Source organism: Amphiprion ocellaris, chromosome 6, assembly GCF_022539595.1.
Source record: "Amphiprion ocellaris isolate individual 3 ecotype Okinawa chromosome 6, ASM2253959v1, whole genome shotgun sequence".
In the NCBI taxonomy this organism is placed as follows: Eukaryota; Metazoa; Chordata; class Actinopteri; family Pomacentridae; genus Amphiprion; species Amphiprion ocellaris.
Genome location: NC_072771.1, coordinates 13,554,515 through 13,576,556, shown reverse-complemented (window position 1 = coordinate 13,576,556; position 22,042 = coordinate 13,554,515). Strand labels below are relative to the sequence as shown.

Sequence of the window (22,042 nt, the reverse complement as noted above, 5' to 3'; positions counted from 1 at the left end):
TGTCATAAATGGGTTTAGCTCAGTTTTGCGGCCTACTGTAGCTTACCGCTAAGCCTGCTTTAATCTCCGTCCGTATGCAGACAGCCTCTTTATCTACAAGGCATATACAACCATCTGGTTTAAGGGATAGATAATTGAACTATCCTCTCCTTTGTTTAACAAGTTCTCTGCCTTTATAGCTCTCCCATCCTCCTGTTTGTAGAGTCATGGTTGTCGTGCATGTCCTGGGTGGAGTGTGTATCTCAGCAAGATCTGGTCCTTGGTTATGCACACACAAACATGGTCTACACCCAACAAGCTAAGAACACTATTTTCGACAATTCAAATAAGCAGTTATACAGTATCATTAAGTATTTTCAGCACCCACACAGAAACTCCAAGAAGTTGGAACATAAAAACATTGTGTGACAATAGACATGGTTACTAGTGAGTCAGACAGTGCTTTGAATGATTTATTTCAGTTTTACAGCACAGCGTTTGTTTGGTAGTTTTCTTTTTGCTGTTCAGGAAGCAAAACTGAATGAGGTTACCACAACAGGTTACAAGACAGACAGACTACACACGTGTGATGTTTTCCACGCCCGTACACAGGATTTCCTCTTTCTATGAGATGAACTTCACACAGGTGGGAAAGAGTCAGAAGCAGAGTAAAAAAAACTCAGACCATGAGTGTGTGACAACAGATGGAATGTTTGTTAATCATATGTTGAGCTTTGCGTGTGTGGAATCCCCAGCCTCGTTCGCAAAGGGTTAACACTGACCTAGTTTCCGTAGCAACACTGAATGTCTGGTGACATCATTGCTTTAATTTTAGCTCAAGTCCGGCATCCAAGGTTGGTCACATGAACAACTAGCCGGCACCACATCTGTGTATGTGTGTATATTTGTGTAGTAAGTGGTTTGGTATATAGTACAGACTCAGGAAGTGGAGGGTTTGACATCACATCTTCCTTTCACTGTTAGCTTTCGATGTATTTGCTGTTCTGTAACCTTTCCACTTAGTCAGATAAAGATTCTGTTGCCTATGTGCCGTGACACACAACTTCTAATGGATCATTAAAATGTGAGTAAGTGGTGACATACACTCAGTAATTACACTAGTAGGCAGTAGACTTTGGCCTATGTAGTAGAGATTTTCTTCTTGGAATCATTAGGGTCCGAGCACCAAAGGTGCAACGACCCTATTGAAATGCTAGGGTTTATGTTTCTTGTACTTGCTTTGGTCTTCACTTCAAATGTTTTTTTAAGTAAGAAGTAAAGAACAAATCTTGTTCTCCTATATTACTTCTCGTTTGAGGATACTGGGTTATTCTGAAAGGCATTTCAAGATTTCTGACAGTCACAGTGAAAATGCTTCTACAGTTTAATGTAATTTATTACAAGACAATTGTTTGCACTCTGTTAAAACCAGTAGTTTTCATTTGTGATGTTTTTCTTCTTGGTCTTGGATAGCATAGGTCTGTTTACAAACTTGACTACATTACTATCAAAAATATAAGCAAAGATTTAATACATGTCCAGAAAAGATTTCAGAAATTTTTGTCCTTGTTTACTGAACAATATTTTAGTACAATTTCTTCCACCCTGATAGTATTTAGATGGATTAAGTTCAAGGTGAATCATTCTCTACAGTTATATAGCCATTTACCTATTTAACCTTGACTACATCCAACCTCAGAAAGAGTCAGCTGCTGCCTGGCACTAGAAACTCTTGTAACTGTGGTGAATCTTGTAGACGCACAAGTTCTTTTAATCAGTCTGCCTTTAGCAGTTTTAAAGAAGTGTTTTATCAAAGACACCCCGAGGATTTCAAAACATCACATCTTATAGTCCTCATGGGATTTCACGTCACATTTTAATGTATACAGTTTCCAGCAATTGCCTCACTTGCATGCAATCATTAAAGTATAAACACTTGCTAAGCCCTGCCCCATTGTCATGTTTCATTTCTTATTCATGACAATTAGCAGACATTCGTCTCTGTACTGTCTGTTATGCTACACTGCCTGAAGTTTTGTATGTACTCAAGACCACAGCTGCCTTCACTGAGTCCTGGGCTGGATCGATATCCTGTATGGCACGATGAGTTGTGGTTGGTGGCTTGTTGGCATCGTTGGTGGTATCTGTGTTTGATGTCGGAGGGAGGTTGTCAGCCGCCTGGTGCCGCAGTTAATAAAAAATGAATGGAAAGAGAAGGGGGAGGAGCTCTCAGCTGTTGCTCGAGCACTTTAACTCTCACCTCTCTGGCGCCTGCTCTGCTGCTCCCACCGGGCACACGGTTTATACAGTCCTGAATCCCACTGCTGCCAGACACTGCCAGGTTTTATGTAATACAGTGCAACAGCTGTTGGAGTTTTTATCACATACTATTGAAACACAAACATGAAAACGTTGATTTGTAAACTATATATTATTGTAAATTTATTGGAGCATATTGTCTCCAAAAATTTGGAGGATAGGACTGATGATATTATGAGACAAGGTATAAAAGTGGCAGTAGCTCAGAGCTGCACTGCATACACTCATGCACCTGCATACACCTCATTCAGCCATTATCTACTGTGAACTTGTCTTTATTTGAATTAGTTAGAAGACATTTGACCAGGATTTACTTGCGTATGTTTGATTATGCATTACTTCATCAGGTGCAGTGAAGGTTTCCTAGTTATGCCACAGTCGGGTACTGGCCCTTTAAGTCCGGCTACGCCTGACTTGAACATATGGGAAGCTAATCTTAGCCCACGTCCTGAGAGAGACAAGGCTGGCAACCAGCCACTGTGCAGAACTGAGAAAGGTTTCTCTCCTTTTTTCTCTGTGTTTCTCTCTCAAGTCTGACAAATTTCTTCTGTAGCCCCAAAATATTATCCCTCAAAACACATCACCTGGGATTTCAGAACCCTCATAAATGTTCTACTACTTGTAACTACAATATTCTGTTAATGATTACATCACTGTTCTGTCAGATTTGACTGCTCAGCTCTTTTTCTTGACTTGGCACACATTAGCCTGGCAGGTAGTGGTACACAGTGTACTTTTATTGCTTTGAATCATTTTTTTAAATCTTGCTTGTTTTCCATCCATTTGCTTTCTCTCTGCTCCACTCTCTTGTCTCAGATCCAAAACTGTCTAACTTATGTTGTGCTGTATATTAATTACATTCCATGTCTTCTTGTCATGTCCCAAACCTCAAGCACAAAGAGTAGCCTCTTAAAAAACAGCGCCCCCCTCCCCTTCCTCCTCGTTATTTTTTTTGCTGCTCCACCCAGCCTACCACCCCCCTCCACCACCCATCACCACTTTTCCAATTTTTCTGTCTCCTCCCTCCCAAACCACTCCTCCTTTTCTCTTTGTGAGGAATAGTGAAGGGGTGAGGCTGGGGGAGGGGGTGTAGACCTTCCCCAGCTGGGCGGTTCGTGCTGACTTGCACGTGCCGAATGTCAGGAGGTATGACTCAGACTGGATACCCTACACTCAGTACTACAAACTACACCCAAACACCCTGAACCTAACACCATCCTGCCTGGGAAGGGTTTGGGGATAGGGCTGGTGTAGGTAGGAGGCAAAGACAAAGAGAGAAAAACAGCCCAACAGACATTTGCAAAAATGAAGACACACGAATGTACATTCTGCATGTGGTTACACATATGTACACAATATTTATTTTTTCATTTTTTGGTATATCCTGTTAAAAAAAAGGCATTATATACTATTTATATCTTTTTCATGAAATTATAGATACCCAATACAAAAACCATTTTGTGGTTGGTTAGCCTTTTAAAAAGACCAAGCCAGGCAAAAATATATCATCATTATAATAAGAGATCTTAGTAAGATATTTGTTTTATTTGTTCAGTCAGGCTACAACACTTTGTGTTGCTGCTTCCACTAGTTACAGTATAATGTGCTGGCCGTAGTCCCGCCCACCAATAAACCCAGTGACCCTCACTGAACTGTGTGCATAGTACCGTACTGTATGTGGGGATAAAAATCATTAAAGCATGCCTCTGCATCTGATGACAGTTTGTGCATTTGCTGGAGCCTTTAGGGAACGGGGGGAGGGAGCAGGAAGAGGGAGAGAAAGTGAAAGATAAAGAGATGTGGAGCAAAAAGGGGGTGTGTGGAGCAGGGGGTGCACAGAGTGTGTCAGATCAGATGACCTTGATGCCATTACACTGCAGGACAATGTGGATTGGGGATGAGGGCGTATAGAGGTAGATGGGAGGGAGGTGGAGTCAGCTGACAGGAAGAGATGGGAGGAGGGAAGTGGACCATAGCGCTCCTGTGACATGGTTAAAGACTGCTAGAAAGTGGTGTATAATAATGAAGTCACATATTTATTTAGAAGCACATTTCTCCACGGATCCCCTGAAAATGAACAGTTTGTTCTTTTGTGGTCTTTGTGCGTCTCATACACATAGACCTCCCACTGCTGATGTGTTGGCAAAAATGTGAAAAGCTTGTTTCAGTGTGTGAGGGTTTTATGTCAGGACTTTGTTGAAAAGAAAAGATAAAGATGACTCAGGCTTAGTCATATGCAAGCCAACCCAACACACACTGCTGAGGATGGACTTTTGTTGTCAGTCATACCTCCTACAACCAAAGACCTTTCCTCCATGCTGCTGAGAAACAGCAAGCGAGAGGCAGAGAAACGAGAGAGATGCAGAGAGATAGAAATGGAGAGAGAAAGAGAGAGACGAGGGCGTGAAGCAACTCATTTGGATGATAATTTGAGTGCATTGTGGATGAAGTGATCGATGTGAGATTAGGAGTCCCTGGTGTACCTTCCACTCTCTGTCAATGCCGGGTTACAGCAGGTTTACCGTAAGTGTGATTCCATTTTTACTAAGAAGACAGGATACTTGGATTGTTGTTATAATTTCAGATGTCTTCAAATAGACTGCCTTCCGGTCATATGTCATCTGTCTGTCAGAGATATGTTAACTAGTCGAGAAGTAACCAATGTGTTCAGGAGGTGATGTGGACAGCTTTCTTGTACAAACTTGTGGCATTGTTTCTGTGTATAACTTTAAGAGCACAGAAACATCCTAAAGCCAGGACCATACTTTTCTGTTATTGTTTATTTTCTAAATTCTCTAAAGAATTCCTTAATTCTTATTTTATTGTTAGATTTAGTCAAATATGATTGTGGTTCTCACGAGAGATGTTGAGTAACGTTTCATGTGAAATGACACCAGCTTTATGCTGATGGTTATGAGTCATCAAAGAGCACAAGTGTTTGAATCAACAGTAGTCTTACTGTAAATTAGTTTGATCTGCCTACAGATAGTGAATTGTGTCGTACACATCATATTTACACAATGTACATGCATCTGTAGCATGTGTTGAAGTTCGTTCCTCTATGTTGATGTTTTTGTCAAGTTGGACTTCCTTGTTTTACTCAGCTGTGTACATGGACAGTTACAGACTCAGGCAGAGTTCTTGTTTTTACACTTTGAGTAAGTTCTAAGTCTTCCTTAGCGCACATGTGTTTCAGTTCATGTTTCTGTTCTGTTTTCTTGATATTCATTTAAAAACTATGAATGTGTTACAGTCATTTGATTACATGAATTCACAGCACTGCTTATTATAAATCTAGCTTCGGTGTCTGATGGTTTGCCAAGGTCTTTTTTAGCCAAATGACCCTAATTTTGAGCTTTTATCTTCAGTATAGCTGGCATTGTTATAACAATTATGAAAGGTCTAACTTCTGAGAAAAACGCAGCATTTAAGGACACAAAAAGACCTGTTGCGTTCGGCAGAGCTTTAAAATGAGGAACAGTGCATGGAGAGCATGTGACTCAGGGGTTAAGTTGAGTCTTGAGCTAGAAATGTTGTGTCACTGAAGCTGGGGGAGTGAGCGAGCACAAGCCAGCAGGGTGAGAGGATAAGAGCATATTTTTCAAGTGTCCGTTGGTGTGTGGGGTTGGTGATAGTTGAAAGTGGGCATGTGTCAGATGACACATGTGCCCACACCTTGTGGTGGAGGCAAGTGTCCTAGTGGGAGACACTGATGATGATACAGCTACGTCACCGCCACACGTGCTTCCTACCTCTCTTGCTCACTGCTCTCCCTCTCGCTCATTGGCACTCCCTGGTCACATGACCTAATGCTCTACTTCTTCTCTCCTTCCCTTAGACAGCTTCGGCTGCGCTGTTTCTCTTTGGGATTGACGCTCATCTGTGTGTGTATATACGAATATGTGTGGCAACAGCGAGACAGACAGTGTGCAATTTACAGGGCCAGAGAGCGAGTGCGTCAGAAAGTGTGGAACATTAATGCAATAAGCTATGCTAGAAGGAAAAAAGGTTCAGGAAACAAAATAGAAAGACAAATCGAGGGAGGCAGAGGAAGATTGAAAAAAACTGAGAAAATGAGAGATCAAGAGAGACCAAGAGGAACAGGGAAAGCTAAAGTATGGAAGCAGGGAAAGGTTGCTGAAGTTAATCCAGCCATAGCGAAGTGTAGCCGACACATGCTCAGTAATGTAAGAGAAAAATACTACGCAGGAGCTGACAGCGATCTGCATTGGGGGAGACGGCCATGTTTCCCTCCTCCTCCTCTTGGCTAAATCTGCTCTAAAACTCCAGCAATGTAGGAGAGAAGAGAGAACCAGAAGGCCGGTCAGCCAGCTCTCTCGGTTAGTGGGCGAGAGGAAACATCCAGCGATGATGACGACGTTGATAATGATAGTGGTACTGATGCCAAGGCGGAACAACGGTGAGGAGAGAATTACAAGACTACGCTATCGTAGGATAGTGGACACAAGCGTTGCATCCTGAGCGAACTGTAATGGGTTGATTACCTGTGGTTGCTTACTTTGTTGGGCAACAACCTGCTGACCCTCTTTGTGTTTGTACCATCCTCCTCTTCTTCATCATCTTCCTTCCTGTTGCAGAATGTCACAAGAATAACAGAAATTCTGTGTTACTTTTAAGAGTTTTCTCCACAGACTCTTGTTGTCTTCCCTTTTCTCAGTGTTGTTCTACATTCCTTGATATTCATCCTGTTCCTCTTGTTTTCTGATGTTGAAATGTCATCCACTGTTCCATCTCCATCATCCAATGCAGCTGTCATTCTCTGTTACCTTAGAGCGTACGTTCGTATTCCTACCCCATGTAGATGGGTGAGTTAGCAATATGGAGTTTTATATATTTGATGCCCCTTAGCGTCCTTCAATCAGAAGCCTTTCACTCATTTGTATCCTTTGGATCTTGGAGGAAGGGCCAGCAAGACCGTCAGCCAGCCAGCCAGCTCCCTCTTTATTTACCAACCTTTCAGTCTCTTGTACATGCAGCCTTGCTAGAGGATCTATTATTAGCCACAGGTGTAAGACTGACGCTTTGTTTTTCAAATGAGCAATAGGAAACCAATATAAATGTGGATGAGGAAGAGAATGGAAATTGAAGAACCATTATCGATGGCTTCTCCTTTGGCCCGGAGCTGAGCCAAATCTAGACGCTGAAACATGGAACAAAATCTCCGCAAGGAAACCCAGATGTCGTTTGCAGAAGGCATAAACAAGCAATGTAATGTCGCTTTTCTTTGCTCCCTTTTCTTTTTCCTGTTGATGCCATTGTGAGTTGAGATTGTGAATTCGCTTGGCAGCCGCTGGTTCACCTCTGCGCCCGAAAGCAGAGAAGCTCTGTCACAGCCGAAATTGCCAATATTAGGCTTTTGTGGATAAACAAAACACACACATAGCCTTCCTTATATGTAAAGTCATCTAATGCAGCAGATCAAGTGGTGTTGAAGGGCGTGGATAGAGACAGAGAGATTTTCTCATTGGTAAGAGCTCTGCTACACTGCTGTTTCCTAGGCTAGTGACTATCCCCCACTGCTCTCTCCGTTTCTGCTCACTGCACACTCCTCCATTCCATCGTACGTGCCCGCTGTGGCTCAGATAATGGCCTCTCGCTCTGCACACACTGAAGAGAGAGAGGTGAGGAGATGGAGGGAGAGGCTGCGCGAGAGGGAGGGGAATGGAGGGAGGGAAGAGAGAGAGGGGAAGGTGGGGGCTGCGAAGAGAAGCCGACTGCATGTGTAGTCAAGAGAAAGAAAGAGGATATTGAAAAAGGGAAGGGAGGAGCAGACAGAGATAATGAGAAAGGAAAAAGGAGAGAACAGAAAGCGTTGGCCATAACAAGAGGAAAGAGAATGAGAAACGTGTGTTGTGTGCTGGGGGGAGGTGTGTTGTGTGTGTGTGTTTGTGTGTGTGCGCGTGTGTGAACGCATGCATGTGTGTCTTGGTGCTCGCTGTGTCTGTGCACTGCACAGACTGGAAGAAATAAAAAGGAATACAACTGAACAAGGCCGGATTGCTTGTGGACTGCTGTGCCGGCAAGCAAGTCTCATGCTCCTCTCTGTCTCCTCTTCTGCTTCTTCGACCGGCAGCTTTGTCTGGACGCTTAGGACCACGTAAGTATGCGTCGCTGGTCCTCAGGGCTCTCAGCCGGCTTCATATTGTCAGGGTCCCTGCTTCATGTTCCTGCTCGGCACGGCAGCAAAGGAAGGGGTGGGGGAAGAAGGAGGAGGGCGAGAGGGAGGATGGGGTGGTGTTGTGTATCTGGGATTTAGGTTCAGCTGTCTACTCACAAGCTACACTTAACCCCCTCATCACCACCACCACCACCACTACTGTCCTTGCATGCTTTGTCTCCTCTCTCCAGCTTTTTTGTGCAGTGTCAGTGTTAAACAGCACTTAGTTTGTCCTCACACAAACCTATACAGACTTATCATGTTTAAAGGGCACCCAGACTCAAATCTGGTCCGCCAGGTTCTACAAGATCTGATCCTGGTAGGTGTGTTGATGTTTTTGAATATACTTTGTGGTCTGTGTCAACCTTGTACATATGTGTGTGTTTTTGTGTTTGAAATACAGCGACACAGATAGAGAAGACAAATATACTTGGCTCTGTCATGGTGTAAATATTTGTCATAGCACGTGGTCTGTACAGTCCAAACACCCGGATAGGTGTAAAAGCGCAAGGTGTCAGCGCAACAATTCCATCCTAGATTGGCATATGAACTCTCAATTAAATACCTTTCAAGGTTAATCATTAGATTATATGAGGGTTCAGAGAGTTGTTATTTTGTGTGGGGAGAGGCGTGTGTTTGAGGCACTGGCAAGTTAAGTGAAGTCCATTTGTTCTAAATGCTAGGCATAAGACGCTTTAAAACCATGCAACTTTTTCTGAGGCAGTAGTTTGTGTGTGACTGTGAGAAAAAGAGGAAAAGAGAGTGTCAGTGTGACTGATATGCGTGATTGTGGGATGTTAGGTTGTGCAGTGTTGCAGTCACTGTTTCAACACACTGCAGTTCTCATAACTGCCGCACACAGCTACCTCCCCCCCTCCTTCCTCTTTCCCGTCTGATGCCACTGATAGTACAGACATGGGGCCTCTCACGTATTGCATGCCGGCTGTTCACTGCCACCCCCAAACCCCCCTCCTCCAACCCCACACCACCTCTCACCAATAGTGTCGGCACCCCCTGGGACCCCCACCAGACACCCAGCGCAGAAGGTGGATTCAAAAGACCCAAGCTTTCTGCCTGTCCAGTAATTAGCTACTTCAAAGGCTCATTTCAATAATATTCAAATGATGGGGAAGCTGGACGTCACGCTCACTTCTACTATCATACACTGGTGGATCTACAAACAGAAGTCATCTTCTTTGTTTTTTTCTGGCTGAAGATGATAGAATACTGAGTCGTTCAGATTTAAATTAGAAACTACTTCATATCTATGTTGGTGTGCAAGATGTTCAGTTTGCCTGAGGTTAGTTTGTGTGCATTTATAAAATATATATGGATCACATTATCTTAGATTAGTTTTTGTGGTGTCTTTTTGCAGGAAGTCTTGTATTGCAACCAGAATTTTGATGCCTGGTAGTGTTCTTTAGTTAAGGCTACTGCTTGTTTAGGGTACCTTTGCATATAGTAAACACATAGAAGAGTTTGACATTAATACAGTGTGCCGGCTTCTTTCTATGGGGCAAGCACAACAAATGTATTTATATAGTGACTCTGCAATTGTTTTTTCTTTCACAAGAGCTGCTGAATATGTTGGAATATACTGTTAAGCCACAACATGAACTCTGTCAATGATTTCTAAACTTGCCCTTGGGTTATCTTTGTTTGCTGTTCCTCACTAGACTCATTTAATTATAATCGGTGAGGAGCCAGCATGGGCTTGAATATTGTTTGCAAGTAACATCTTTGGATTCAAGTGACTTGTAGAATTGTAGTTATTTTTAACATATGACGCTAATTCAAATTTTTAGTCATGTAGAAGCAGTTTAGCAACATTACTTTATAATAGTCCACACCATTTTTACACTGATGCAGTCAAACTTATCCCTCTAGTGCTTCAAGCAGACTGAAATAAACACATCACTTTGAAAATGTAAGTTGAGACAGGGTCATGTGATGTGTTTGCAAATTTCAGTGGAACTACAAATGTGGCAACTGAACCAATTTTGAAGTACAGAGGAAGCGAGGTATGTGGCTGCAACCATCAGCTCTTGATTAGTGTTATCTCTGTGAAAGAACTTAAACCTGCTGAAGTGACAAAAGATCAGGAAAGAATCCATCATGCATTTACTCTATGTAAGCATGTTTTTAAAATACTTACTGTTCTTTTTTTTAAATTCTACATAATGGGATGCAGTAATTGCATGAACAGAAAGAGTTGCTTATTGAACCCTTGAAATCAGTGAAAATAAAAAAAGGTTGGTTAAGCTAGATTCCCGAAGATTATGTTTTACTCATATGTATTAAGTTACAGCAGCTTGCAAGTTGGTGACCGCACAGTATTAATGTGCAATAAAATGAAGCAGAATTTTGGAAAAGATGATCTATTTTTGCACTACAATGACCTTAAAATAACACTATCTTTTGTAACAGTTTCGTGCCTGGCTTAAAAAAATGTTTAATAACAAGAAATATGGATAGTAACAATAGTTTTGCACAGAAAAGGTCAAAAATGTATATTTGTGTGCATATTATGGCCTACAGCTTCAGAGACCAGAAACAGTCAAGGACTAGAAGAAGTAACAGCCATCAGGGCCATTAGAGAGCATGGAAGGTGTCTTGGTGATGTTTGATAGTGTTAGCTCATGTTGTATTATATCACAGTATTGTAAAATTTACTGTCACATAGAATACAACACAACCAGTATTGTACGTGTATACTGGAGTATTGATACTATGTACCTTAAACCAAAACTATGTTTTATAGTGTCATGTGTGAGACAGAGAGAGAGAGAGAGAGAGAGAGAGAGAGCTGACCAATGTAGAAGTTACAGTTTGCATTTTTGTTAAGCTAATTCTCTGACAGATCTGATCTGTAACCATGACTCCCACTAGCAGCAATAACAGAAGCTGTTGCTGATAGTGGAACTGAAGCTGCTGTGTGTACCCAAAGGAACCAAACCAGCTATCAGTCTCACATGTCCTGGCTTCGACATCCATTCTGTGAATCCACTGTATCACCGAGATGATAATTCTCCATCTACAATGAGTGATGCACACAACCACGTATTTCCTTAAAGATACAACATTGAAGTCTCTGTCTGTACAAAAATGCACCCAGGGTCAAAAGCTAGCTGTGTTGTTCAGAAAAGTGTGGAATCAGATGTCCTGACAAGTTGGACTTTCTGCAAGTACACAAACACAAGGAGTCCCCATAATAGAAAACTGGGAAATGACAGGTTATTAGCAAAAAGGACGAGCTTCCCACCTACAATTCCACACTTTGATTATGTGATGTAATGTGACGAAGTGTTTTGAAGAGCACTGCTTAAAATGCGTACGCTTTCCTCTGAATTACTGCCATTATGTCTCATGAAATACAGAAAATCCAACACCCATTTTCAAGAAATATTAAGTAGAAAGTTAGTAAAAAGCAAGTTAACCTGAAAGTTGGTCTTTAAAATGACGATTTGAATCAAGTGCACAATAAGAATGTTGTTTTCGTAACAGCGCATTTGTGCAAAGACAACTACACATTATGGCTGCTGGAGTCCTGGGCTGTTAGTGTGGCTAAAAGTCTTACTGTTTTATGAAAGTCAGTATACCTGGCTGAAGTCATATGCTAGATTTACAGATTGCAGTGATTGCCGTTACATTCTACAAAGCTATGCAAAACTTGAGAGTCTACATTATTCCATTCAATCATTTAGAACATCTCATCGGGTAACTTGGGGTATTATAGTGTGTTTCGCCTTTTTGAAATGCTTCAAAAAAATTGAGTCAGGTAGAGGTCTTTTGACTGCTAAGGAGAGATCATGCAGGTCACGTCACACCTGAATATTTGCTTAATTTTTCTCACTTCATCAGCTCCTGTGGACAATTCAACACTAGGTTGTGGACAGTGTTGTGGTAGTTCCATGCCTACATACACCAACTCTGAAATTTACATCAGTAATGTCACAGCAATACCTGGTTTCAGTATTTCTCTCTCTCTCTCTTAGCACACACACACTCCTCCTACATGGCAATTTAGTTGCAACTGAATAGATGTTCATGTGCATAAAATGTCATTAACAAGTGTCATTAACAAATAATGGTCATGTTAAAATATGAGACTATATTCATACAAGACTTTCCTTCATACTTTAATAAAGAATTTCAGTATTTGTAGCTCTACACTTGGTCAGCAGGTTCTTAGGTAAATCTTATGACTGTATTGTTACCATCTGTGGTGGTATGATCTTTGTTCAGCTGACTTTGTATCTGAGATAAGGTGCTGTTTGTTAGACAACAGATTATCTCAGCAAGGCATACTGATCTTCTGACATTCAGGTCATTTCAGGTTTGCCATTTAAGGTTTTGTCCTGTAGGACAGTGAGTGTATGGATAAGTTGTGAGTTGCACTGAACACAATGTGATACTTGGTTTAGCTGCAATTTGCTGTGAAAGTCATTTTTCAGCACCGAAAAGACTCAAATTTAAGTCAGTAGAACTATTACGAGCAAATGTAAACATGTTGCATTTCTACAAAGGCTGTCTTAGAAAATGAAAACAAGAGAAAAGACTATAACAACTTAATCTGTGTCTGGTTTTGGTTGATAATAAGCAGTTCATAATAATGAACATAAATGTGTTACAATCGCATATATGTTTATATTTCTGTTTCTAAAGAGCTCAACTATCTGGACGTCTCACATTTGACCTTTGTTTCTCTTATTTATTACAGTATCGACCAATAATGCATAGTTTTACGCTTTTGTTACTTATTCTCTGCTTACTGATAGTTTTTATACATTTAATATATTTTTATTTATTACATTTTAGAAATGAACAATTTATGAAAGTGAACTTACATTGTATTTCATTTTCTTTACCTGTCAGTGTGTATGCAATGCCCCATCCCTCCCACAGAATCTCCTAACACCACAGTTGACAAATTTTAACTCCAAACTGCCTGTTTTGCATAGCCCAACTGATCTGGAGCTACGTCCATTCATTTAACAACAGTGGAACTGTGTCACATGACCTGTGACTTACCTGCAATATGTTTGCCTGTAGTGAAGTCACTCCACTGAATACTGCAGTAGTTTAATTCACTTTCCTTTACTGCTACTGACCTCACCCTGCAGCACTGTATGTTAATGTGTGAGATGGGAGGGAAATACTGGGGAAAAAGTAATAACGTCCTGCATTACTTGGTTGTTAGTCTATCAAGTTGTAATATGAAAAAAAAATATTTATGTTATTCCAAAATAGTGATCGAACACATATGCACAACTTCAGATCATTATTTCAAAGTCATCCCCAATGTAGGTGTGTAGTGTTGTTTTGCTTCAGTCTTGAATTTATTAACTTCACTAACCTTGCTCCATTTTTGTCTTTCAGACTGTTCACAAAGTCACTTCAGTGGATGGCCCCAGAAGTGGAGGCCAGATGGAAATTGGGTCACATGACCGCCTCCAGGAAGGCGCACTGAGCCTGGAACTGGCCAATGGGGTGAATCGCTACCCTAATGATGATGAGGCGTCTATAGAAAGAGAGCAGCAGAGGGCAGGAAGTGTGCCTCCAAGGCAAAACTGGGTGCCAGGACATGGCAAGGTCAGTGACACCCAACAACAGCAGTCATGTTGGAGCAGCAGCAGTGGTACAACCTCCGGTGTACCTGTCCACCATGCAAATGTGGAGGATGCTCAAAATCTGGTGGCTTTTTCAGCTATTGCGGGTTCCTTGCCTCCTTCCTCCTCCTCCTCCTGCCTCCTCGTGCAGCCTAATACTGCCCAGCTGTATGAGAAGTTCACTCAGGAGACAGGTGCTGGGGGAACTCATGCCAGACTCTCTGCAGGGGCTCCTGAGGGAAGCTGCCAGCCTCCAGAAAACCTGGACACCCTACAGTCAGCACTGAGCCAAGCCAAACATGGACACAAGCCCCCTAACTGCAACTGTGATGGGCCTGACTGTCCAGACTACCTTGAGTGGCTGGAGAAGAAGATTAAGCTAGCAACCAGTGAGGATCAAACCTCCCAAAAAACGTCTGATGCTTCTCCACACTTACAGCCTCATCTACAGCAATCCCATTTGCAGAATCACACTCAGCCCTCCCAACAGGTGAATGGTGGCCACCATCTGTCTACTTCATGCTCCCAGCATCAACAAGCAACTCAAGGCTCTCACCCAAACCAAGTGCCCTGCTCCAAACCTCCAATTCCCTGCTCCCCCCAGGTGCTCTCCATAGCCAAGGAAAAGAACATCAGTCTTCAGACAGCCATTGCCATCGATGCCCTGACCCAGTTATCTGGTACCAGTCCACAAGCTGCCGGTCCTCCAGGTCAAACCAATTACAAAAGTCACCTCCATCACCACCAACATACTCAGAACATCATATCACAGCCTTCTAATGGCACTGGCTTGATTCCATCATCTCCTGGCACCCACTCATCTTCCTCACGCTCTCAGTCTGTCCCTCCAGGACTACACACCAGCCAGCAGGCATCATGTGAACACCACAGACCCCAGTCCCAGGGCCAGCCACCCCATGCTACCCCTCTCCCATTCTCTACCTCTCCTTTCCCACGTCAGGGAAAACCTGAAGGCTTTAGCCCTAGCCCCCAGCAATGGCAGCAAGGCTCAGGCAGAGGCTCTGAACAGAGGAATCCATGGATGTGTATGAAATCTGAGCCCCAGTCTCACTTTGCCACTGCACCTCACAGTAGCTCAGATCCCATGTCAGAGCTCAAACAGCTTCTTGGTGACACAAGTGGCAAGTTCAGCAATGCTACTTTCAAGCTTCCAGTTGTACAGCAGCTTAGCTTGAACCAGAATGGGGGTGTCCAGACACAGGACAACCCAGCATTGGCCAGGATAAAACAAGAGTCAGACTCTGGTGAGCACTACCATCACACTGCCTCCATGGGACAGTGTGGCATGGCTAATGGTCAGCAGCAGGGTCAGCACTACCCTGGCACTCCCCTGTCTCCGGGCCAAGCAGCCATCAGCCACTCCACTCAGGCAGCTCTGCAGCAGCACCTTCACTATAAGAGGAACCTCTTCTCTAACCACTCCTCTGGCTTTGGAGCACCAGGCCCGCATGCACCTCTGGCTTGCCAAAACTTGAAGAAATGGTGGCCACAGATGGATGCAGAAAGTTTGTCCCATCTGGCCATCAAACAGGAGCCCAAGGAACCCAAGAAGAAAAAAAACAGCCAAGGATCTCCCGTTATTAAAGCTATGAGTGGAATGCTTATAGGCCCTCCCCTTCCTAAACCTAAACAGATAATCATCAAGAAGACCAAGCAGAAAGCCTCCATGCCAACCTTCCTGCCTCAGACTCAGATCACCGTACAAAAACCACCGGTCCTCATGATGGACAGAGCTCCAGCCCTTACCAGCCTGCAAACAGGTCCTCTCCCCTCTCTGCCCTTCCACAGTAACTCCACTCAGGCTGCTGCAGCAGGCCTCCCTGCCCCAGCCCAATCTCAGGTATCCATTTTCAACTCCTTAATGACTCCCTCCTCTGCCATTTCTGTTTTGTCAGAAAACACTCCAGCTCTCATCGGTGCTCTGCCCCCACCTGTGGCTCCTGCAGCCCATGTTAGGTCAGAAGGAGCAGGCAGCCTGGCCTCCAGTAACACCAGCACCACCACACCTGTGACCTCCACATCTCCATCCAGCACCTCAAGATTACAGAGTCTCATCAACATAGACCCGAAATATGAAGAGTTAATCCGCCAGTTTGAGGCTGAATTTGGGGACTCAGCCCCAGATGCACCTGCCAGTCAGCCCATGGAGGAGACTGCTTCAACCCCTAAGCCAGGTATTCAATCCCTGATCAGTCCTAAGGACCTTAGTCCCACGTCATCATTCACATCCCAGTCAGTTCTCTTAAATTCCACCACTCAAGCCAGCTCCACACCTCATTCAGACCACCCGGAGATGGAAGTCAACAAGGATGAGTCAGGGACCCAAAGTAAAGCAACCTTGAGCCAGACACTCACAGAAAACCGTAATGACAAGCAGCATGAGGGAGCCTTTCCTATTTCTCTGCATCAAGAGGCCATTCTGGACAAGCAGCAGCAGTCTAGAGTGTTGGAGGATACATTCAGCATGCCATGTTCCCCACTGCCTAAACGCATGAAGATTGAAGCCTCGGGCGATATAGCAGTTCTGTCTACAACATGCTATTCTGAGGAAGACACACCGACTAAGGACAGTCTGCCCTCCTCTCCATCGCTCAAAGGCTTTCTAGAGTCTCCTTTGCGCTACCTGGACACCTCCACCAAGAGCTTGCTGGATACTCCTTCAAAGGATCTACAGGCAGAGTTCCCCACCTGTACCTGCGTGGGTAAGTCTGTGCATCACTGGTAGCTTTTTTTATGTTTATGCAGATTGCTGTTCATCCACAAAGTGCATTGGCTCTTTTCAGACACATATACAGTACTGTTCAAACATATAACATGCCACTTAAAACTTTAAACACTGAATAAGTGATTCAGTCTGGGCAAAAAGAGTAAAGGTGTTTTTTTTTTCTGAAGGGCCTTATAGTGGCATGGGACATGCATAATTTGCATGCTCTTTTTTGGAAACATTTTATAAATCTGGAAGTGTAATGTTTTGTTCTACCCATTGAGCTAATCCATAATGTGGTCACTGGTAGCGCTTTACTTACCTATGTACACAGATCCATTGTAAGGTTTTTTCAGTCTGCAGCAGCTCTTCTCTGGATGCTTGTTTAGTGTGCCTAAGAATGTATGTGTTGCCAGGGTGTGGAACTATGACCATCCAGACTGCGACAGTGTGAGGCAATGAAGGCAGCAGGCAGGAACAATAGCAGTGGTGGCAGAAGGAGGCTTTTGTGTGGGTTTGGGTCTGGCAGGCAAGCAGAACGCAAGCTTTGTTAGACAGAAAGGGGTTCAGCCTCATAGTTTGGGTAGCATCCTACTTAGGTTATTTATTTGCATCAAAGTAGGTGGTCCTACAGTAGAAATGTATAATTTATAGATCATATTATACAGTACATGTTTAAAATACATGAGAAAAATGTTTTTTTTTGCTAGCCTTACCAGTAGATGGAGTTAGTCAAAATGGGTTTGCCATTAGAAACACACATTATTATTATGTACACTGTCTCTGTCCATTAAGTCATTAATGAATGACGAGGTAAATCAGAATGTTACTGCTGTAGCTGCCCTGGATAATAGTTCATTAACTTGATGCAATAACTTCATAATAAAAGTCAGTTCTCAGAGATGTGTTAACTGTAGATTTGTGAAGGGCTAAGGCTTGGTACATAGGCCCGTGCTGTCCCTCACCATCAAAAAGGGTACACAGCAGGGGAGAGCAGCTGCAGGGAAAACACTTGCTAACTGTGTGTTGTTACTAGAGCAAAGACCAGCAGACAACAAGCCTTCACAGTAAAGCCTGGTTACTCACTGTCTTATCAGGGCCCTATAGAATATAACTGCACTAGAAAACTACTCATACTCATACAGTATGCAGCCATAATCCACACACGCACGCACGCACACACGCACGCACACACAATTTTCACACAAGAATTTAGTATAATTAGTCCACTTCCTACTATGAGCCACGCCCTGGTGACTCCCTGCACCAACAGGGGAATGTGACCTCATATAGCCTCTGAACCAGAGACACACATCACTGAGTGAATGTCCGCATTTCAGATAATCCTCTGATAGTGTGTAACATTTAGTGCATTTAGCTAATGTTGTTATCAGAGAATGTTCTATGAGAGGTGTGACATGGAAGTGTGATACAGAAGCAAGCACAACATGGTAATAGTTGTCAGACATTCCCGTTTTAAAACACATAGTAAGCTGTTCCAGAGCTAGGAAGTACAAAGTGCATTAGAGACTTTCATTTAATGCAGGCAATCTTATACAAAGATTTGCACTGAAGTCATAGGATGTGGTTTATAACCACAGATATGTGTAGGACACTGGTCAAATACACTCACATTCTCATACACAACAGAAACAGATGTGAGCAGCATGCACACAGACACACCCTGACTCCCTCACAACACTCCTAAATACTGATTCATCCATTACTACCTCCAAAAGCTTCTGCTTTACAAAGTGGCTCCCAACAGACCACACCCTACAGTCACAGCCCACTGTCTGGCCTTGTAGAAGATCTGTGTGTTCATGTGTGTTGGTGTGAACTGGATGTTGCAATCTGTTGTACATTCTCACACTTCTCATGGATGATGTGGCCTCAACTGCAATGAGGATGTCTCTAATTTGGACTAAAAATACATCAAAATGCATACCTTTGACCTTTTACAAAACTCTGCAACAAGTAAGACGTGATGACATGCAGAATCAGGCTTCACTCTACTGAAGTCAAGGGGCTTTTACTGTTTACTACTTGATAGAGACACATATTAGCTTCAAGTGAGACTATCTCTAGGGACTGGTACATTTGAATTTGAGACATAGACATTTGATCCATTGATCCGTCCACTAAAATTACTATAAGTGTGGAAGAGTAAAGTTTTTAATAGACAGGCAATGTTTAAAATATACTTTTTATACAAACTGACAAAAGATTTAAGGAGAAACACAAACAATATTTGCAGTAATACACAATAATTGTCATAGCAGTTTACAATTAAATGTGTTATTTCCTCACTCTGTACTGTCTCTTTCTCAAGAACAAATCCTGGAGAAAGATGAAGGCCCGTACTACAATCACCTGGGATCTGGACCTACTGTAGCCTCTATACGAAGCCTGATGGAGACAAGGTGTGTTCATTCTTCTCTTCTCTTCTCTTCTCTTCTCTTCTCTTCTCTTCTCTTCTCTTCTCTTCTCTTCTCTTCTCTTCTCTTCTCTTCTCTTCTCTTCTCTTCTCTTCTCTTCTCTTCTCTTCTCTTCTCTTCCTCCCACATGCTCTTGCTTTCCCAGCCGCTCCCTCCTCCTCCTGTCTCTCCACTTTCCCTCCTCCTCACATTTTCTCCTTAGGGAATCTGTGACCCAGAATCCAATAGGAGGAACAGGAAATATCAGCATCATAAGCGTGTCACAGGCAGAGCAAGAAACACAGGAGTAACAGCAGATGACAACAGAGAATGGGAGGAGTAAGGAAGGAACAGGGATGGATATCAAATTACAGAGAAAGAAGAAAGGGCAGGAATACAAATGGGTACCCTTTTGCTTGCAAATAATGTACATAAAAGCTGAAATCAATATGTTTGAGACCTAGAATTAAACAAATAATCTCACAATCAAATTGAAGATTAAATCATTGTATTTTGGTTTTGTAAACGAGGCAAAGGATAGCATTTAACGTTATTAATCAGGACTCCAATCTTTAATTAATGCCACATATGCAGTTATCACTAAACAATCCAATAAGCTGTTGTTACTTTGTCTACAATGTATCAATAATCTTGATGATAAAAAGACTGAGCAAAGGAAAGCTCCCTTTGCTAGAAGTTTCAATAACCAGTGCAGCTGCAGCCTCTATAATGATATTGTTATTGGGTTGTGTTACTAAAACATAACACTAATCTAGTGTTTATAGAGTTGAATGAAAAAAAAATTTCATATTGTCACTCCTCATTGCAAATGTGCTTTCTGCTCTGTGTAGTAACCTTTTATACCAAGATCTCTCACTGTGTTATGCTTCATATTAACAGTACTGGACATTGTAAAGAGGCACACGTTTGACTGCTAGTCATAGAAAGCCTGGATTTCTGTAGGACCAGTGAGGTATTAGTAGCCAGAGAACACAGGTTTAGTGAGTGAGGGGGGATGTTTGGCCGAAGAGCACTTTTTGTTGTTTGAGAGATGACGTAAGATGTTAAGACCCTATAGTCCTTAGCTGACCTTTGACCCACCTCTGACCCCTGCAGGCCACCCCTGCAGTGACAGAGCTCAATCCCGCCCAATTTCTCAGCCACCTCAGGGTGGTTCCTATTCAGCAGGAGCCCCTTGTGTGCACTGTCACGCCAAATCTGCTCAGGGCTGAAGTTTGCACAATGGCAGGTATCAAGCTGGCGTAGACTTGATATGAGCTGTGAGCGGACATCTGACAATTTCTGATGACCTACCCGCACCCCAGTGCAACCTCTGACCCCTCCCTCCCCCTAAACACCAACCAATAGACGTGCTGAAATACACACATGCGCAGCTAAGACTAGGACACACAAACACATACAAATAAAAGGCAAATGCAGTCGCATGTCATGAACACCAGCACAGAATTATCTCCAAGAGAAGACCCTGTCAGCTGGCATTGTGTACAGGCTGGTGGGTTCTGGTTTATTCTGCCATGTTTGTGTGAATCTCAGCAGAGCCTTGTGAACATACACCTCCCTAGCTAGAGTTGCTGAAATTGGCCTGTCTTTGACAGGGTTGACATATACTACATGTTTAAAGCAGGACAGACAAAAGGAACAGTTTGCTTAAAAAATAAGAAACACTGTTGATGAGGTCAGTTGTGACAAAAAGAAAACTTTGATTATCGTCTCAACAACAGGATTGTGTCTCCTATTCCAACTCTGATTCAGATGATGGGGTGCTGTTCAATTGTTATTGAATAGCCATGTGGTGTCCATAGTTTTTGCAATATGGTACTATTGGCAGTAGTTATGAGCAACCATTTGGTCAGTTGAACATGTTTATTCAGAGCTTGTGGTTTGGTCAGCTCACGAAATTAGTAAAAAAGCCAACTGGACATATTAAGAGCATGGAAATACAGGCTAGCTTTTCTTGTCTTTTTGATGTTTATTTGGGAATACAGGCACAGAATGCACAACCTTGTCTGTTGTCAACTGACTGTCAGGTGTAGTCTTTGTGGTGTGTTCAGATTGAACTTTTAACAGATCATGTGAGACCACAAGAAACGAATGCAATGTCAGCTTTTGTCTGCACCATTTCTTTGAGGTTGCCTCAGTGGCCCTTAGGGCGCTGACACTCAATTAATACTGCAGTCTCTGTTTAAATGTAGGAGATTTGAATGTCCAGTCAGTGTGTCAGGCACTAAAGTCAGACATCAGGACAAGGCGCCATTCTGACTGCAAACACCAATTGCGTAAGTGGATGTACAATAAAGGAAATTGTCTTTCTCTCTCTGTGAAGGTATGGTGAGAAAGGAGAAGCCATCCGGATTGAGAAGGTGGTGTATACAGGCAAAGAGGGAAAGAGCTCACATGGATGTCCTATTGCTAAGTGGGTAAGTAGCATAACATCACATCCACTATGTAGGCAAAGTTTCAAAAAAGCTTAGACATGGGATGATGAGGAATAGCCTTGGGTAATTTTTCACTGCAGTATATAATCCTGCACTTCTGAAAACAGCACAATCATAGCTAAAAGCAGAGAGAACTCAAGGCATTTTCTGTGCCACATCACAAAATCATAGTGCCGTAAATCATTAAAAAAGAAAAATATAGATATCTGTTTGATTGTTTATTTTACAAAAAGTAAAAAAACCTTTCTCCAAACAGGATAATAATGGTCAGTCTACATACTATCTATATTTTTATTACTTATTTTTTTATTTTTCCCTGAATTGTTGTCATGTGACTGTTGGTTGCAGCTGAGTCAGTC

At 42.7% G+C, this 22,042-nt stretch overlaps 1 protein-coding gene across 1 annotated transcript in view; it reads left to right on the top strand.

Moving 5' to 3' along the window:
- Positions 1-22,042, top strand: part of tet3 (tet methylcytosine dioxygenase 3) — a 36,546-nt gene that overhangs the window by 2,058 nt on the left and 12,446 nt on the right. The window contains 3 exon segments of the mRNA XM_023275860.3: positions 13,856-16,808; positions 19,143-19,233; positions 21,572-21,665. Coding sequence (XP_023131628.2) covers positions 13,856-16,808; positions 19,143-19,233; positions 21,572-21,665 — 3,138 coding nt within the window.